The sequence below is a fragment of the Pan paniscus genome, chromosome 18 (genome assembly GCF_029289425.2).
Source record: "Pan paniscus chromosome 18, NHGRI_mPanPan1-v2.0_pri, whole genome shotgun sequence".
In the NCBI taxonomy this organism is placed as follows: Eukaryota; Metazoa; Chordata; class Mammalia; order Primates; family Hominidae; genus Pan; species Pan paniscus.
In genome coordinates, this window is record NC_073267.2 from 2723287 (window position 1) to 2741123 (window position 17837).

Below are 17837 nucleotides of genomic sequence, written 5' to 3' on the forward strand. Positions count from 1 at the left end.
ACGGAATCTTGCTCTGTTGCCCAGGACGGAGTACAGTGGCACGATCTCGGCTCACTGAAACCTCTGCCTCCCGGGTTCAAACGATTCTCCTGCCTCAGCCTCCTGAGTAGCTAGGATTACACGCGTGCACCACCACACCCAGATAATTTTTGTATTTTTAGTAAAGACGTAATTTTGCCATGTTGGCCTGGTTGGTCTTGAACTCCTGATGTCAGGTGATCCACCCACCTCAGCCTCCCAAAGTGCTGGGATTACAGGAGTGAGCCACTGCGCCTGGCCCACAATTTTTTAAAAGTATGTAAGAGGGCTGAGGCAGGCAGATCGCTTGAACTCAGGAGTTCTGTAGCAGCCTAGGCAACATGGCAAAAACCCATCTCTACAAAATATACAAAAATTAGCTAGTGATGGGCACCTGTAGTCCCAGCTACTTGGGTGGCTAAGGTAGAGGCTGCAGTGAGCTGAGATCACGGCACTGCACTCCAGCCTGGGTGACAGAGCAAGGTGCTGTTTCAAAAAAAAATCTGGCCAGGCTCGGTGGCTCACGCCTGTCATCCCAGCACTTTGGGAGGCCAAGGGGGACGGATCACCGGAGGTCAGGAGTTCAAAACCAGCATGGCCAACATGGTGAAACTCCGTCTCTCCTAAAAATATAAAAAAATTAGCCGGGTGTGGTGGCCTGTAGTCCCAGCTACTCGGGAGGCTGAGGCAGGAGAATCGCTTGAACCCGGGAGGCGGAGATTGCAGTGAACCAAGATCGTGCCGTTGCATTCTAGCCTAGGTGACAGAGCGAGATTCCATCTCAAAAAACAAAAACAGGCCGGGCGCGGTGGCTCATGCTTGTAATCCCAGCACTTTGGGAGGCCGAGGCGGGCAGATCGTGAGGTCAAGAGCTTGAGACCATCTAGGCCAACATGGTGAAACCCTGTCTCTACTAAAAATACAAAAATTAGCTGGCCATGGTGGTGCACTCCTGTAGTCCCAGCTACTCGGGAGGCTGAGGCAGGACAATCATTTGAACCCAGGAGGCGGAGGCTGCAGTGAGATCGCGCCATTGCACTCCAGCCTAGGTGATAGAGTGAGACTCTGTCTCAAAAACAAACACCCCAAACAAACAAAAACCAAAAACAACCCCCATCTCCAAAACCAAAAATTCAACGTGGCTGGGAGTCGTGGCTCACGCCTGTCATCCTAGCACTTTGGGAGGCCGAAATGGGAAAATGGTTTGAGGCTAGGAGTTTGAGACCAGCCTAGTCTAAACAGCAAGACCCTGTCTCTATTTAAAATATATAATACAAATAAATTTAAAAAAATTTAAAAAGTGGCTGGGCACGGTGGCTCACGCCTGTAATCCCCGCACTTTGGGAGGCCGAGGCGGGCGGATCACGAGGTCGGGAGATCGAGACCATCCTGGCTAACATGGTGAAACCCCGTCTCTACTAAAAATACAAAAAATTAGCCTGGCGTGGTGGCGGACACCTGTAGTCCCAGCTACTCAGGAGGCTGAGGCAGGAGAATGGCGTGAACCCAGGAGGCAGAGCTTGCAGTGAGCCGAGATCGCGCCACTGCACTCCAGCCTGGGCGATAGAACGAGACTCCGTCTCAAAAAAGAAATAAAAAAAAAAATTAAAAGTATATAAAAGAATAAAACAGCTTCGCAGAGCTACCCATGAGCCATCCCCGACCCGTGTTGTTTTCCCGTGACCCGGGTAACCATCTTGGGAGGCTCTAACACCCTAGGCGGTCAGTGGGCAGCAGGCACCACACCCCTGGTTGGAGCTGTGGCGGCTTCCCAGCAGCAGCCGCGGGCGGGGCGACCTGTCCTTAGGTACGGAAGCGCTGGGGCGCGGCTGCCTAGCACCCGCCAGTCCGCTCGCCCCTCGCGTTCTCTGGCTCTCAAATCCGAGTGCAGCCTCGAACATAGGTCCTTCTGCCGCCCCGCCCCCTGCCTGGCAATCTGCTCCACCGTAACCACGCCCTCCCCACAGTCCCGCCCCATCTTCGCTCTCAGCGCGCCCGGCCCCGCCTCTGCCCTTTAAGGCCACACCGCTATCCAGGCCCGGCTCCCCGCCTGTCCGTCAATCCGCTCCGGTTCCGCCCCGCCCTCCTCTTGCCGTTCCCTCACGCCGGCCTCGGCGCGGCCCGTTGTTATGACGACATGGTCGTAAATCCGCCATCTTCCTGCGGCGCGTTGCGACATGGAGGGCGCGATGGCAGTGCGGGTGACGGCCGCTCATACGGCAGAAGCCCAGGCCGAAGCCGGGCGGGAAGCGGGCGAGGGTGCAGTTGCGGCGGTGGCGGCGGCCTTGGCCCCCAGCGGCTTCCTCGGCCTCCCGGCGCCCTTCAGCGAGGAAGGTAACCGGGCCGACCCGGAGGGTGCGGCCGGGGTGCGGGCAGTTCATCCCGGGCTGGCAGAGGCCCGGATGGCCCGAGCTGCGGGCTCGACCGACCCTCCCAGACCCAGACACCTCGCGGATCTCGCGGGACCCTCACAGCCCTCCACGAAACCCCCAGGTTTGCTGCGACCCTCATGGGCCTCTCCTGCGGGGCGCCTGTCATCCCCCCTCTCTGGTGTGCGTCCACCAGTGCTCGCGGGTTGCTGAGCCCCCGGGCGCCCGGTGTAGACATTCGCAGACGCCGGCGTCCCGGCCCTTGTCTGCCTCCGATGCCTGAGCCTGGCCCTCCCCTCCTCTGGGCCCCTTCCCCCTGCACCTGATGGGCGTCTAGGGCCCTGTTGGTGGTTCCAAGAGGGTGGGGCCTCGGTTTCTCCAGGATCTGGGCTCTGGGCCTGTCCGTAGGGAGGCAGCAGAGCCTAGTGCAAGAGGGCTGGTGCACTGCAGCCAGCCTGTGGCCCCTTCCAGTCCCACACTTGCCGCTTTCTAGCTCTTTGATCCTGGGCAGGTGACCCTACCTCTGTGAACCTCTATTTCCCCTACAGAATGGGGCGGCGGCTTCTGCCAGTAATGTAACAAGCCCTTATCCTGCTTTAGGTTTTTTCATTCTCAAACCAATCCTGACAGGTGGATGTTATTGTTATTCTCATTTTGGGGATGAGGAAAATTGAAGGTTGGAGACCTGAAAGTGACCGGGTGGGCTGGGTGCGGTGGCTCACGCCTGTAATCCCAGCACTTTGGGAGGTCGAGACGGGCGGGTCACGAGGTCAGGAGATGGATACCATCCTGGCCAACATGGTGAAACCCGTCTCTACTAAAAATACAAAAAAAAAAACAAAATTAGCCGGGCGTGGTGGCGGGCGCCTGTAGTCGGGAGGCTGAGGCGGGAGAATGGCGTGAACCCGGGAGGTGGAGCTTGCGGTGAGCCGAGACCGCGCCACTGCACTCCAGCCTAGGCGACAGAGCCGGACTCCGTCTCAAAAGAAAAGAAAATGACCAGGGTCACCCAGGTAGTAAGTAGCAAGGGTTGGATTGGATCTCAGCACTGTGAAGGCCTTCACAGCCCCTTTAACTTCCGGGCTCTGCTGCCTCATAGAAGCATCATGGGAATTAAAATAAAGATTGTGGCCAGGCGCAGTGGCTCACGCCTGTAATCCCAGCACTTTGGGAAGCCAAGGTGGGTGGATCACCTGAGGTCAGGAGTTCGAGACCAGCCTGGCCAACATGGTGAAACCCCTTCTCTACTAAAAATACAAAAATTAGCTGGGCGTGGTGGTGCGCGTCTGTAATCCCAGCTACTTGGGAAGGTGAGGTAGGAGAATTGCTTGAGCCCAGGAGACGGAGGTCGCAGTAAGCCAAGATCGCACCACTGCTCTCCAGCCTGGGTGACAGAGCAAGACTGTCTCAAAAAAAGAAAAAAGATTGTGTGTCATGTGCTGGGAGCAGTGTTGGGGATGCACTAAGGGCTCATTCCTGGGGGCACTGAGAGCTTTTGGAGATGGAGCTTGGGTCTGTACCCTCTGAGCTTGTCCTATGAGGCTGCAGATGGCTGGGCACTGTGGCTCATACCTGTAACCCCAACACTTTGGGAGGCTGAGGTGAGAGGATCACTTGAGCCCAAGGAGTTCCAGACCAGCCTGGGCAACATAGTAAGACCCCGTCTCTATTTTCTTTTTTTTTTTTTTGAGACGGCGATTCTCTCTTGTTGCCCAGGCTGGAGTGCAATGGTGCGATCTCGGCTCACCGCAACCTCCGCCTCCCGGGTTCAAGCTATTCTCCTGACTCAGCCTCCTGAGTAGCTGGGATTACAGGCACGCGGCATCACACCCGGCTAATTTTGCATTTTTAGTAGAGACTGGATTTCTCCATGTTGGCCAGGCCGGTCTTGAACTCCCGACCTCAGGTGATCTGCCCGCCTCAGCCTCCCAAAGTGCTGGGAATACAGGCGTGTGCCACCGTGCCCGGCTCCTCCCAGTCTCTGTTTAGAAAAAAAAAAAAAAAAAAAAGGCCGGGCGCAATGGCTCGTGCCTGTAATCCCAGCACTTTGGGAGGCTGAGACAGGCGGATCCCGAGGTCAGGAGATCGAGACCACCCTGGCTAACAGGTGAAACCCTGTCTTACTAAAAATACAAAAAATTAGCTGGCCGTGGTGGCAGGCGCCTGTAGTCACAGCTTCTCAGGAGGCTGAGGCAGGAGAATGGCATGAGCCCAGGAGGCAGAGCTTGCAGTGAGCTGAGGTCGCCCCACTGCACTCCAGCCTGGGCAACAAAGCGAGACTCCGCCTTGAAAGAAAAAAAAAAAAAAAGATGCAGATTGGGTCAGACAGGAAGGGAGGTTGTTAATGATTGGGTTGAGGGTGGTCTTGTCTTTGTCCCCATAGGATTCATAGTCTCTGCCTTTTTTCCTTGCCCCTTCTCGTTCCAGCTTGGAGAAGGGCAGTGCCCTCATGGCGAGGGGTCCCTTTAGAGGTTGCTGGGCCTGCTTGTGGCCTTGTCTGGTGTGAAATGGGCTGGGTGTGTCCCCTTCTGGGGTAGGGGGTTCTTCAGTGGCAATGCCCTGGAGCCGAGCGAGACACAGGAGTGGGGTGGGAAGGAGAAGAGGGTGGTGGGCACCTCAGAGCTTGGTTTGTGACTGGGAGCCATCAGGAGAGGATGACTCTCTGTTGGGTGGCCCCTGCAGGCGAGTCATAGCTGTGGTTTGGCCCTTTCTCCGCCCTCGAATTCAACAGTAAACATTTGCCCAGCTCCTTCGGGCATCAGGCCTGGGTTTGATCCTGCCGAGGGACTGAACGTGAATGGTCAGAGCTGGCAGGCTTTTATGGAAGCAGAAGAAACAGCTCCTATCCCTTTGTGTAAACAGGCACTGTCCCTGACACTCAGCCGTTTGGTGACCTTGAACTTCAGGTCATTTTCCTAGGATGGGAATAGTTCTCTCCATTTCCACAGGGTGCTGGCAAGATTTGGTGACGTCCCCAGTGAGGTGCTTGGCACACAGTGAGGGGGTGGTCTCTTCTGCACGACCGGGGTCCGGCACAGCAATGGTGACGGGCTCAACCTTGGGAACCAGTAAAGTCCCAAGTCAGTGAGCAGAGTGGTTGTGGGTCAGCTCCCTGCATTTGCCTCTCAGCCAGAGCCAGTGGGCATCAGCCTCCTGGGCCCCAGCCCATTTTACAGATGAGGAGATGGCCACTCACATGCTCCAGGGCACGCTCAAACTCGCGCAGTTTTTGTTTGTTTGTTTTGTTTTTGTTTCTTTTAAGGCAGGGTCTTGCCCTGTTGCCCTGGCTGAAGTGCAGTGGTGTGATCATGGCTTACTGCAGCCTCCACCCCTGGGCTCAATCAATCCTCCTGAATAGCTGGGACTACAGGTGCATGCCGCCACACTTCCACGCTTGGCTAAATGTTTGTTTTTTGGTTTTGTTTTTTGAGATGGAGTCTCTCTCTGTTGTCCCGGCTGGAGTGCAATGGGGAGATCTTGGCTTACTGCAACCTTCGCCTCCCAGGTTGAAGTGATTCTCCTGCCTCAGCCTCTCGAATAGCTGGGATTACAGGCATGCGCCACCAAGCCTGGCTAATATTTTTTTTTTGAAACGGAGTCTCGCTCTTTCGCCCAGGCTGGAGTGCAGTGGTGTGATCTCGGCTCACTGCAAGCTCTGCCTCCCGGGTTCATGCCATTCTCCTGCCTCAGCCTCCCGAGTAGCTGGGACTATAGGCACCTGCCACCATGCCTGGCTAAGTTTTTTGTATTTTTAGTAGAGACGGGGTTTCACGGTGTTAGCCAGGATGGTCTCAATCTCCTGACCTCATGATCCGCCCGCTTCAGCCTCCCGAAGTGCTGGGATTACAAGCATGAGCCACCGCCCTAATTTTGTATTTTTAGTAGAGATGGGGTTTCACCATATTGGTCAGGCTGGTCTCGAACTCCTGACCTCAGGTGATATACCTGTCTCAGCCTCCCAAAGTGTTGGGATTACAGGTGTGAGCCACCACACCCAGCCTAAATGTTTAACAATGTTTTAAAAACTTTTTTTTTTTTTTTTGGTAGAGATGGGTCTTGCTATGTTGACCAGGCTCGTCTTGAACTCCTGGGCTCAAGCTATCCTTCCACCTTGGCCCCTTAAAGTGCTGAGATGACAAGTGTGAGCCACCATGCCCGGCCCCAACAGTCTTAAATCCTGGTCCTTTACTGTCCCCAAATTAGCATGGAGGAGTCCCTCTGCCTCCCAGCCCCTCTCTGGGCCTCTCGCCTGTCAGTCGCTGAGGTGGGTTTTGAGCATGGCAGCCTTAGCAGGTCCCTGCAGCCTAAGCGTGCTGTCAGGGCCACCCTCTGCTGGGTGCTGACCTCCTGAGGGTGGGTCTGGCCCCTGCAGACCTGCAGAGGATAGGGGCTGTACCTTGGGATGACCTTGTTTTGGGCCTGAGTGTGTTCTCAGCAGCCTGGGGAAGTAGCTCTGCTTCTGATGGCCTCCTGGGGGAATCTGTTCTAGGGCTGGAGGAAAAGCCAGACGGGGCCCTGGCTGCCCAGCCTCCGCCTTCCCAGGCCCTGCTGACAGCAGGCTCGTTGCAGATGAGGACGATGTGCACAGATGCGGCCGCTGCCAGGCAGAGTTCACCGCCTTGGAGGATTTTGTTCAGCACAAGATTCAGAAGGCCTGCCAGCGGGCCCCTCCGGAGGCCCTGCCTGCCACCCCTGCCACCACAGCGTTGCTGGGCCAGGAGGTGAGCCCTCACCCACTCCCCCATCCCCTCCTGGGTTCACCTGACAGGTGGGGGAGGTGGCCGCGCTTCAGGATGGACCTGTGCAGCCGGTTCCGGGGGCCACGTGGGCGGGCAGAGGGCAGGCACCTGGCTGTGGTGTGGGAGGGTCCGGGTGTGTGAGCCTGTGGTGCTCTGGGGCGTCCTGGAGGGCCTGCGGTGGCCCAGCCTTCTTGGCAGCCTCTGGTCGAAGCCTGTGCTGTTGGGGGCCGGGATCTCTTCTTTCTTGGAGCTGGAGGGTCTCCTTTGGCTCTGGGGTACCATGGCAGCTTCTGTCTCTTTGGCTTATCTTCTGTCCTGTGCACACAGTCCCTAGGGACTTCACACGTGAAGTGTGGCCCTGGGGGGTCCCGCCATCTCATCATCAAATGGCCACCTTTGCTGAGCCCCACGCCCAGCTTGGGCTGGATGCACAGGCCTGTGAACCCCGCACACGCCGCAGCGGGCGCTTGTCGTCCGCATTGCACGGTCAGGAGAGCAGGCTCAGAGAGTGGTCAGTGGCCTCTGGCCACCAGCGGGCCATGGCCCAGATGCTGCTGGACCCTGGTCACCCCACTCTGAGCCTGTGCTCTTTACCTGCTCCTCCCAGAGGTGCCCCCTCCTCCAGGAAGGCCTCTGGCTCACACCCCCAGGGCCCTCTCCTCACACCGCTCTGCCGGATGTGGCGGGCTGGGACTGTGCCATTGTTCCTGCAGACTGGCCCAGCTTCCTGCCAGAGTTGCTGCTCCCTCCCTGCAGGCGCCCTGTGCTCCAGGTCCAGCCCACGTGGCCAGAGGTGTGAGAGTGACGGCGCTGACCCTGGCCCTGGGGTGAAGGGATTGGACTGGGACCGGTGGTCCTGTTGGGGAAGAGGAGAGCCCCCACCCCAGCCGTCCCAAGGATGTGGACCCAGGCCTGAGCACCACAAGTCAAACCTCCACAGCTTTACACTGGCAGAGCCCAGGCCTCTTCTCTGAGAACTAACTCTGGAGCATACAGACGACTCCCCTGTTTTCTTCCCCCTTTGGCAGGTGGTGCCGGCAGCACCAGGCCCAGAGGAGCCCATCACTGTGGCCCACATCGTGGTGGAGGCGGCCTCCCTGGCAGCAGACATCAGCCACGCATCTGACCTCGTTGGTAAGCCGACTTCCATGAATCGCTGGCCTGATAGACCTTCGTGGTTGGGGCCAGAGGATGGGGCCTCTGCTGCTTGTATGCTCGTCTCTCCCGAGACCAGGGCCTGGCTGGGAGGGGCCGTGGCCTCATGGCAGCCTTTCTGCGGGCACAGCCTGCAGGAGGAGGAAGCGTTGGGCACTGGGCCTTCCTCAGGTGTCCACAGTGGCCGGGGGCACACCCAGGCACCAGGGAGTCGTTGGGCTGTGCTCTCTCCCCTCAGCTTTCCCGGGTGGTCTCTGCTGTGTCCCTCCCAGAATCTTCCCCACTTCCCTACCACCCCCTGGTTCCTGCTCCCTGCCCGTAGGCAGCAACATCCACCAGGTACCCACCAGAATGGCCCACTCGCCCAGCAGTGGCTCTGGAGGGTGGGTACAGGGTGGACGGGACTCTCCCGCCTCTCTAGCTGGGCTCGGACTTGCTGCTGGCCGTGGCCTGCCCTCCCCAGTGCTCCCTCTGGTGTGGGAGTGGTGATTGCTACACTGGTCCTCATGGGGCTTTTATGAGCGTGCAGTGCCAGGCCTCTTTGATGGCTACTTTTTAAGTGAAGATGTCTCTCCCTGATGTGCTGTGGGAGGGGCTGTTGCGAGGTCTGGATGGGCAAGCTCTCACTGGGGACAGATGCTTGTGCAGGGGGGCATTCAGAGGCAGCCAGGGCCTGGGCAGGTTGAGGGAGCTAGGGGCTGCTGGGGTTGGGGCTGCGGCAGGGGCGAGTGGCTAGGTGTGCAGACGCGAGGGAAGGAGCTGTCTAGGGACCTGATGCTGTGGGAGGTGGGGCGGGACATGGCTGCTGCCTGGGGAGCCTGCTGGACCGGGGCTGAGGCAGGCGGGGAGTGGGCAGCTGGACAGGAAGTAGGTTTGGGCACCAGGCGGAACCTGGCCTTGGGCAGCCCTGGGGACTGGCTGCAGCAGGAAGAGGGGGTGGAGGAGCCGTGGCGGAGGCCAACCCGGGGCCTGGGAAGGGCACCTGTGAGCAGGCTGCTCTCCAGGAGGCAGCCAGGGCACCTGTCTCACCTCCGTGCTGCCTTTCCCTGGCATTCCTGCGACCAAGACACTCATCAATGCCACTCAGAGCTCGGAATGTTCATGTGGGAGGTGGGGCGGGCTCTGGCCTTGACCTGGCGTTTGGTTTCTGGGATGGTGGCGTCACCTGGGAGCATGAACTCCTTAGGTTCTGGCGGGGTCTCTGGGCTGGGTCTCTGGCCAGCCAGGCCCCTTTCCACCCACCTAAACTCTAGCAGCCCCCAGCCCTAGGCTCAGCACCCCTCCCTGTGCTTCAGCAGCCCCTCTTGGCACCTCTGCCACTCTGGCACCCCTGGGATTTTCCCCTTTGCGGGCATCCTGGGTACTCTGTGTGTGCCCTTGGCCAGTCAGCAGGCCCGGTGGGCTTAGTCCAGGGCTGCTAGCTCTCCTGTTGGCCTCTAGTGGAGATGGCACAGGGTCCTGCCTGCTGGTGGCCAAGGGCTGGGGCGTGCCAGGTCCTGTCTTTGCGGGTGCAGGGGTGCGGTCAGCTGTGTGGGCAGTTGGAACCCACCTCCAGGCCCTCCTGCCACTTCGCGGAAAAAATTCGCGTCTCCTCTGGCCTCGCAGCAGCCATGTTCCCCCAGGTCCTCCCCATCAGAGGCCTCTGTCCTTTGGAAGATCACTCCTGGGGCATCGAGCGTGTAAGGGCTCGGGCAGGAGAGGCTCTTAATTGTTTCTGAGTCACCGCGCTTTTGTTGTGTTTCAAGAGAACAGCTTGTCAAAACAAGACGCCAGCTGGACTGAGGTGGTTTCTAAGCAGTGGCTTCACAGCTGTTTCCCACTTGTCATCTTTATGAGCAGAAAACCTGAACTGTTTTACAACCTAGCTTTGCACATTGTCAGATTTTTCCCAGCATCCTCCAGAAGTGCAAAAGCCCGGCTTCCTCGCCTCAGGCTGTCCCGGGTGTCTGGAGAGCGTTCACTCTCCCAGGCCAAGCCTGCCTTGGGACGGGGCTCTGGTCAGGCCTGCCTGCCCTGCTGCAGTGGCCCAGCCCATCTCCTCCGACGGAAGAGTGGCCCCGGACGCACATCCTCCCTATGTTGGTGGGAGCAGTGGCAGGAGCAGTGGCAGCGAGCAGGACAGGCGGCTGTCTCTTCACCCAGGGACCTTGTCACCAGGATTCGCACGTCCTCCTGGCTTTGGGGATGGGGCATCTGTGCTCCATAGTGGGTCTCCCTGTGGACACATTTAGGGGCCCTGGAGCATCTCTGGGCAGCCTGACAGAGTCGGGAGGTGTCTCTCCACCTCTCACTCTGACCTGGAGAGGTGAATGGGACCTTGGCTGTTGCTCGGGCCTGTGTGTTGAGGGCTCAGTGCAGGTTGGGTCCAGGGTGTGGCTCAGAGCAGCAGGTCCCCTCCCCTGGAGCCAGCAGTCTCTGGGGTCTCTGGACAGGGGCAGGTCCTGGGGCTTAGGCCCAGATGCTTCTCCTAGGTGGTGGGCACATCAAAGAGGTCATCGTGGCTGCTGAGGCAGAGCTGGGAGACGGTGAGATGGCCGAGGCCCCGGGCAGCCCCCACCAGCAGGGGCTGGGGCTCTCAGGGGAGGGCGAGCAGGCCCAGGTGAAGCTACTGGTGAACAAGGATGGCCGCTATGTGTGTGCGCTGTGCCACAAGACCTTCAAGACGGTGAGCCGGCGTGCGGGGAGCCAGTGTGTGGGTGGCAGGCCCCCTCCTGTTCCCCCAGGAGGGCCCTGAGTTGCCACGCCCTCCCCCACAGGGCAGCATCCTCAAGGCCCACATGGTCACTCACAGCAGCCGCAAGGACCACGAGTGCAAGCTCTGTGGGGCCTCCTTCCGCACCAAGGGCTCACTCATCCGGCACCACCGGCGGCACACGGGTGAGCTGGCCGCACCTCGGGCTGGAGCCCGGTAGCACCCCGATGGTTGGCCCTGGGGTGCCCCAGCCTCGCATTCCCCAGCTTTGGGGGATGAGGCGGGGGCCCCTGCCTGCCTTCGCCTTGTCACCTTGTCGCCAGCCTGCTGGGGCTGCCCAGGGCTGACTAGGTTCTCTCTGCAGATGAGCGCCCCTACAAGTGCTCCAAGTGTGGAAAGAGCTTCCGGGAGTCGGGTGCACTGACCCGGCACCTCAAGTCTCTCACCCCCTGCACAGAGAAAATCCGCTTCAGTGTGAGCAAGGACGTGGTTGTCAGCAAAGAGGACGCACCTGCAGGTCAGCATGGTGCGGGCAGCTGCCTGGTCCTGGGGGCTGGCTGTGGACGCACCCGCCACTGGGGTGTGTGCGGGATCTTCACTCCCTCACTCTACCTTGAAGGTTCTGGAGCTGGAGCTGCTGGCTTGGGGACAGTCACATCATCGGTGACAGGCGAGCCTATAGAGACTTCACCCGTGATTCACCTGGTGACAGATGCCAAGGGCACCGTCATCCACGAAGTCCACGTCCAGATGCAGGAGCTGCCCCTGGGCATGAAAGCCCTGGCCCCAGAGGTGGGGGCGACGGGGGGCCCCAGAGGGCTGCTCTGTCTTCTGCCTGCTCGGTGCCAGTCTTTGTTCTGGGCACTGGCTCCAGGGGTCTGGGCCAGGCAGGCGAGGGCTGGGCTTCCCACAGGGAGAGCAGGGCCAGTGGGAGCGCCATGGGGGTCTGAGGGTTTGCACAAGGCTCCTGGCATGCGTCTGCCCCATGGGGTGGGTGCTGGATGCCAGGCTGCCTGGCCAGCCTCCTCTCTCTGCCTCCCCTGCAGCCCCCCGTCTCCCAGGAGCTCCCCTGCTCCAGCGAGGGCAGCCGTGAGAACCTGCTGCACCAGGCCATGCAGAACTCCGGCATCGTCCTTGAGCGCGCTGCTGGGGAGGAGGGTGCCCTGGAGCCAGCTCCTGCTGCCGGGTCCAGTCCCCAGCCCCTGGCAGAGGCAGCCCCGCAGCTGCCGGTACTGGAAGAAGTGCAGCCGCTGGAGACAGTAGGTGCCAGCACCATCTGCGGGCTCCTCCCAGGGCTGGATCCCAGGGGCTGTCCCCACGCTGGCCTTCGCCTCCCTGAAGTGGCTTTCTGCAGTGACTTTGTCCATTGATCTGTTTACTGCCTTCCCTGAGGCCACAAGGGAGCCTGCCAGGGTGGGGCCCATGGTTGTGTTCTTGGTACTGCCAGGGCACAGCCTGCCCCGGGTGCTGGAGACCTTCCTGTGGTTCCCCAGCAGGTGGCCAGCGAGGCCTCAGCGGTGCCCAGGACCCACCCATGTCCTCAGTGCAGTGAGACCTTCCCGACAGCAGCCACCCTGGAGGCCCACAAGAGGGGCCACACCGGTAGGTGATGGGTGGGTGTGTGGCCCATGGCAGTGGATGGGCTATAGGTGGCCGGGGTGCCTCTGGGTGTCCAGGGTGGGTCCATAGACAGCAGGGAGCCAGGGGAACTGTGGGCAGGTGGCAGGCGGCCTGGCGGGCCCGCGGGTGATGGGCTTGGCCCGATGCTGTGTGTGGCTGCAGGGCCGAGGCCGTTCGCCTGCGCACAGTGTGGCAAGGCCTTCCCCAAGGCCTACCTGCTCAAGAAGCACCAGGAGGTGCACGTGCGTGAGCGCCGCTTCCGCTGTGGCGACTGCGGGAAGCTCTACAAGACCATTGCCCACGTGCGCGGCCACCGGCGCGTCCACTCAGACGAGCGGCCCTACCCTTGTCCCGAGTGTGGCAAGCGCTACAAGACTAAGGTGGGTCTCTGGCCGCAGGACCCTGGCGCCTGATCCCCCCATCCTGCTCCCTGGCCCAGGTGCACCCCCTTCCCTGCCTCCACCGTGCTCAGTCTTGACCCAGCCCCTCCCTTGGGCCAGAAGCGGGAGGGGAGAGCTGTAGTCTGTTGTGGCCAAGGCCAGGCTGGCACTGACAGGTGTCTCCACAGAATGCACAGCAGGTGCACTTCAGGACACACCTGGAGGAGAAGCCGCACGTGTGCCAGTTCTGCAGCCGTGGCTTCCGAGAGAAGGGCTCACTGGTGCGGCACGTGCGACACCACACAGGCGAGAAGCCGTTCAAGTGCTACAAGTGCGGCCGTGGCTTCGCCGAGCACGGCACGCTGAACCGGCACCTGCGCACCAAAGGTCTGGGCCGGTGGAGGTGGGAGGGGGAGGGGAGGGGAGGGGGCCGGGGCTCGCCAAGCCCTGACCGAGTCCCCACCCACAGGGGGCTGCCTGCTGGAGGTGGAGGAGTTGCTGGTGTCTGAGGACAGCCCCGCGGCAGCCACCACCGTCCTCACGGAAGACCCGCACACAGTGTTGGTGGAGTTCTCGTCCGTGGTAGCTGACACCCAGGAGTATATCATCGAGGTGGGTGTGGGGCCCTGGGGCCGTGCTGGGACCCAGGGGCAGCCAAGGCTGACCTCTGTCCTTCTGCCCATCTGCCCAGGCCACTGCAGACGATGCGGAGACCAGTGAGGCCACGGAGATCATCGAGGGCACCCAGACGGAGGTGAGGGGTGGGGCAGGCGGGGGCGGGGAGGCTCCCTGGCATAGCCGCTCTCGCTGAGCCGTGGCCCTGCAGGTGGACAGCCACATCATGAAGGTGGTGCAGCAGATCGTGCACCAGGCTAGCGCCGGCCACCAGATCATCGTGCAGAACGTCACCATGGACGAGGAGACCGCGCTGGGCCCAGAGGCGGCTGCCGCCGACACCATCACCATCGCCACCCCCGAGAGCCTGACAGAGCAGGTGGCCATGACGCTGGCCTCGGCCATCAGCGAGGGCACTGTGCTTGCCGCCCGGGCAGGGACAAGTGGCACTGAACAGGCCACTGTGACCATGGTGTCATCAGAGGACATCGAGATCCTGGAGCATGCAGGCGAGCTGGTCATCGCCTCGCCAGAGGGCCAGCTGGAGGTGCAGACGGTCATCGTCTAGCATGAGGTCTGCGGGGTCCTGGCCGGGCAGGGACAGGGCAGAGGACTCTGAGCGCCCCACCCATGCCTGCCTGGCCTGGTAGAGAAGATGGCACAGAATGGAGGCGCCCCAAGACGGACAGTGTACATAAGAGTTTCTTGTTGCTTTACAATAAAACATGAGAACCTGCAGCTTGTGATGTTGCGGCAGTGGCAGCCTCCGCGGCTGGTGCCACCACCTTTGCCCAGGCCCCCGCAGCAGCACCTGCCTTCCAGGCCACTCCTAGACTCACGTGCCTGGCCGCCCCGCCCAGGGGCTTCTGCCAGCCCGCGGCGCCTTGGTGCTGTGTGGGTGTCATTGGCATGTTGACCAACAGCCTCCTGCCCTGCCCAGCTGGAGCTGTGCCCCCAGCTGCGCTGCCTGAGGCCTGTGGGTGGGTGGGAGGACCAGGGACGGGGACAGGGAGATCTGGGAGCCTCGGCCTCCACCGCAGGGTGAGCAGGTGGAGCAGCAGCAGGAGATGCTGGGCAGGGAGTGTGGCTGGTCCTTCCTGCGCTGCCTTGCTTTCCCTGAAGGGATTCTGCTCAGGGAGGCAGAGTCTAGGCGACCTAATTTCTAGGGGCGAGGACAAGAACACAGCCACACCGGGATGTGGCTGACCGTCTACCTCCCTCCTAGGGGGCTGGCAGGGGCTTCTGGGACGGTTTTGGGACAGGTCTGGGGCACCAGAACCGGCTCAGGCAGGTCTCCCACCCCTTACCCTGGGGGTCTCCATGGGAATGAAAACCAGGAGTTCATCAGGCACCCAGCTGAGTCGAGGGGGCGGGACCCAGTGCAGCCCGGCCCCTCCCTGGCCCAGGACCTCAAATACCGGCCCCTGCCTTGGCGCCAGAGCTGCTGCCAGAGGGAGTCAGTGCAGTCCTGTGTCGGACACGCCCGCAGCCTGGACCCGGGATCCCCATCCTCCTAGGATCTCTGAGCCTCGGGCCTCTGCACCCACATCCAAGGTGAGTCTCTCGGCTGCCCTGAGCTGGGGCTGGATGGGCCGGACCCTCCATTCCGGCTGCAGCTTCCCGCGCAGTGAGAAGGCAGCGGTCCCTGAGAGCCCAGCAGTGCCCTGGGAGCCTGCAGAATGCAGGGGCGGATTCCGCGTCGCACTGGCCGTCAAGGGGTGGCCGCGGAGGAAAGGGGTGGGTCGGTGGGTCTGACAGCGGGTCTGCGTAGGCGGCAGCGTCTGTCCCTCCCAGCCTCTCGCTCCGCGCCATGGGCGGGCCCCGGGCTCTGCTGGCCGCACTCTGGGCGCTGGAAGCCGCCGGGACCGCCGCGCTTCGCATCGGAGCCTTCAACATTCAGAGCTTCGGTGACAGCAAAGTGTCGGACCCGGCTTGCGGCAGCATCATCGCGAAGGTGGGGACCGGGCCGGGGCGGGGCGGCGTTTAGGGGTGCTGACCGCGCTGACCCCCGCACCCGCCGCTCCTCCCCAGATCCTGGCTGGCTACGACCTCGCGCTGGTGCAGGAGGTGCGAGACCCAGACCTCAGCGCTGTGTCCGCGCTCATGGAGCAGATCAACAGGTGTGGTGGGCAGGGCCCCTCGTCGCGACCCCCCGCCGGGATCTCGCCCCGGCGCGGCGCCCTGACCCTGAGCGGGCCCCTGTCTCCGCAGCGTGTCCGAGCACAAGTACAGCTTTGTGAGCAGCGAGCCCCTGGGCCGTGACCAGTACAAGGAGATGTACCTGTTCGTGTACAGGTGAGGGGCGGGCCGCAGGGAGGGGCGCGCGGGGCCGCAGGTGGGGGGCTCAGCGGGTCCTCCCCATCTCCTAGGAAAGACGCGGTGTCGGTCGTGGACACCTACCTGTACCCAGACCCCGAGGACGTCTTCAGCCGCGAGCCCTTCGTGGTCAAGTTCTCGGCCCCCGGCACCGGTGAGCGGGCCCCGCCCCTCCCCTTCCGCCGGCCCGCCCCTCCCCTCCCGCCGAGCTCTGACGCCCCCACCCCTTCCCGCAGCAGCACAGAACCTGGTGCTGATCCCGCTGCACGCGGCGCCGCATCAAGCCGTGGCGGAGATCGACGCGCTCTACGACGTGTACCTGGACGTGATCGACAAGTGGGGCACCGACGTAAGCCCACCGCTCGGTCCCGGGGTCCCTGCAGGCGCGCCCCGGGGGTCTGGTTCATGAGGGCGGGACCTCGACGGCTCCTGCGGCGGCTCAGACACGGCTCCGCGGCGCCCGCAGGACATGCTGTTCCTGGGCGACTTCAACGCCGACTGCAGCTATGTGCGGGCGCAGGACTGGGCCGCCATCCGTCTGAGGAGCAGTGAGGTCTTCAAGTGGCTCATCCCTGACAGCGCCGACACCACGGTGGGCAACTCAGACTGCGCCTACGACCGCATTGTGGCCTGTGGCGCCCGCCTGCGCCGGAGCCTGAAGCCCCAGTCGGCCACCGTGCACGACTTCCAGGAGGAATTCGGCCTGGACCAGACTCAGGCGAGTGGGCCGTGGGGCGGTGCTGGTCTTGGGTCCCCACCGCCGGGGCGCACGCAGGCAGCAGGGAGGGTCCAGCGCCCAAGGCAGGGCCACCTCAGCTTCCTCCCTGCACCAGGGCTTGTTTCCAAGGACCCTGGAGAGCCCGGCCCACCCCATGTGGAGCTCTGGGCAGGCAGGGTACCTTGCCTTTCCCTCAAAGGGCCAATGGTGACACCCTCTGCCCCGGCCCCTGCCCCTGCCCCACCGCAGGCAGCAGCAGGGGTGGGCACCCAGGCCTCACCGGCCCCTCCCATCCCTGTGGGTGGGGTGCACTTTTCCCCTGAGGCTCACTCTGTCCCCACAGGCTCTTGCCATCAGCGACCACTTTCCAGTGGAGGTGACCCTCAAGTTCCACCGATGACTCGAGGCCTGGCTGGGGCATGCCACCTGCAGACCCTGGCTCTGAGGAATGGCCCAACAGTGGCCCCTTCAGGGTGGCAGCCACCCTTCAGTGAGGCCCCAAGGCAGAGTCAGCTGGGCGTGGGCCAGGGGCCATGGACACGTGATGCGCTGCTCTGTACCTCCGTTCCCCATCTGTGAGACGGGCTGCATCCAGCGACCTCATGGGGTGTTGTGAGCCCCATGAGGGGTGCAGGGGGCACTGCCCGGCAGATGTCTGCTCAATAAATGAGCCGCTCCCGGTCGGGCCCCACAGCTTGGCTCCCAGGCCTCTGTCCTTCCTTAGGACCCAGCCTCAGCTCCTTAGGGGCAGCCATGGCCTGGGCTGCCCACCCCGTGTCCTGGTGGGACCTGGCTGCCCCCAGAGCCTGCTGGCCCCAGAAGGCAGCTCAGGGATGCTCCTTGCTCATCCTCTGTGGAAACTACAAATGCTCCCAGGAGCCTGTACTGTGAGCACAGCTGGGACAGGGATGGCGCCAACACACCAGCCTCCTGGACCCTCGGGGGTCTCAGAACAGCTCTCCCCAGGCCCACCCAGCAGCCCCCATTCCAGGGCCCTGCAGGGGCCCCCAGGCACTTGTCTGTCTCAAGAGCCTGGTCTTACCCAGCACTGCAAGGGGAGGCCAGCCCCAGCTAGTCAGCAGCCCTAGAGCTTTTGGAGAGCCTGAGAGCAGTGGGCGGGCTGGACTCCTCCCTGCCCAGGCAGGTGGCTTGGGACTAAGGTCCTGTGCAAACCGCACAGCTCGCCGCGGCTCAGCCCTTCAAGGTTGCTGCCCT

General features: G+C 61.9%; 2 protein-coding genes across 8 annotated transcripts; both read left to right on the plus strand.

Moving 5' to 3' along the window:
* Positions 1-1329: 1329 nt before the first annotated feature.
* On the plus strand, positions 1330-14326 carry E4F1 (E4F transcription factor 1). Of its 7 annotated transcripts, none has more exons than XM_008951261.4 (14): positions 1330-2352; positions 6957-7108; positions 8155-8260; positions 10753-10946; positions 11038-11158; positions 11338-11490; positions 11593-11765; positions 12020-12232; positions 12467-12575; positions 12756-12973; positions 13162-13360; positions 13443-13533; positions 13665-13727; positions 13800-13818. In XM_008951261.4, exons 1-14 carry the CDS (start codon positions 2196-2198, stop codon positions 13816-13818), a joined length of 1968 nt encoding a protein of 655 aa, XP_008949509.1. In that variant the 5' UTR covers positions 1330-2195. The 7 variants fall into 7 exon arrangements, with proteins under 7 accessions (XP_008949509.1, XP_063454282.1, XP_034796849.1 ...); XM_063598212.1 differs by having other exon boundaries at positions 1356-2511; positions 12470-12575; positions 13443-13585; positions 13800-14326; XM_034940958.3 differs by having other exon boundaries at positions 1359-2352; positions 6877-7108; positions 12470-12575; positions 13443-13585; positions 13800-14326.
* A 141-nt stretch (positions 14327-14467) lies between these two features.
* On the plus strand, positions 14468-17322 carry DNASE1L2 (deoxyribonuclease 1 like 2). Its single transcript, XM_055100706.2, is given in 7 exon segments — positions 14468-15542; positions 15620-15708; positions 15800-15883; positions 15958-16069; positions 16071-16253; positions 16371-16622; positions 16966-17322. Coding segments are annotated over 7 exon segments (921 nt in total). The 5' UTR covers positions 14468-15398; the 3' UTR covers positions 17023-17322.
* Positions 17323-17837: the final 515 nt, after the last annotated feature.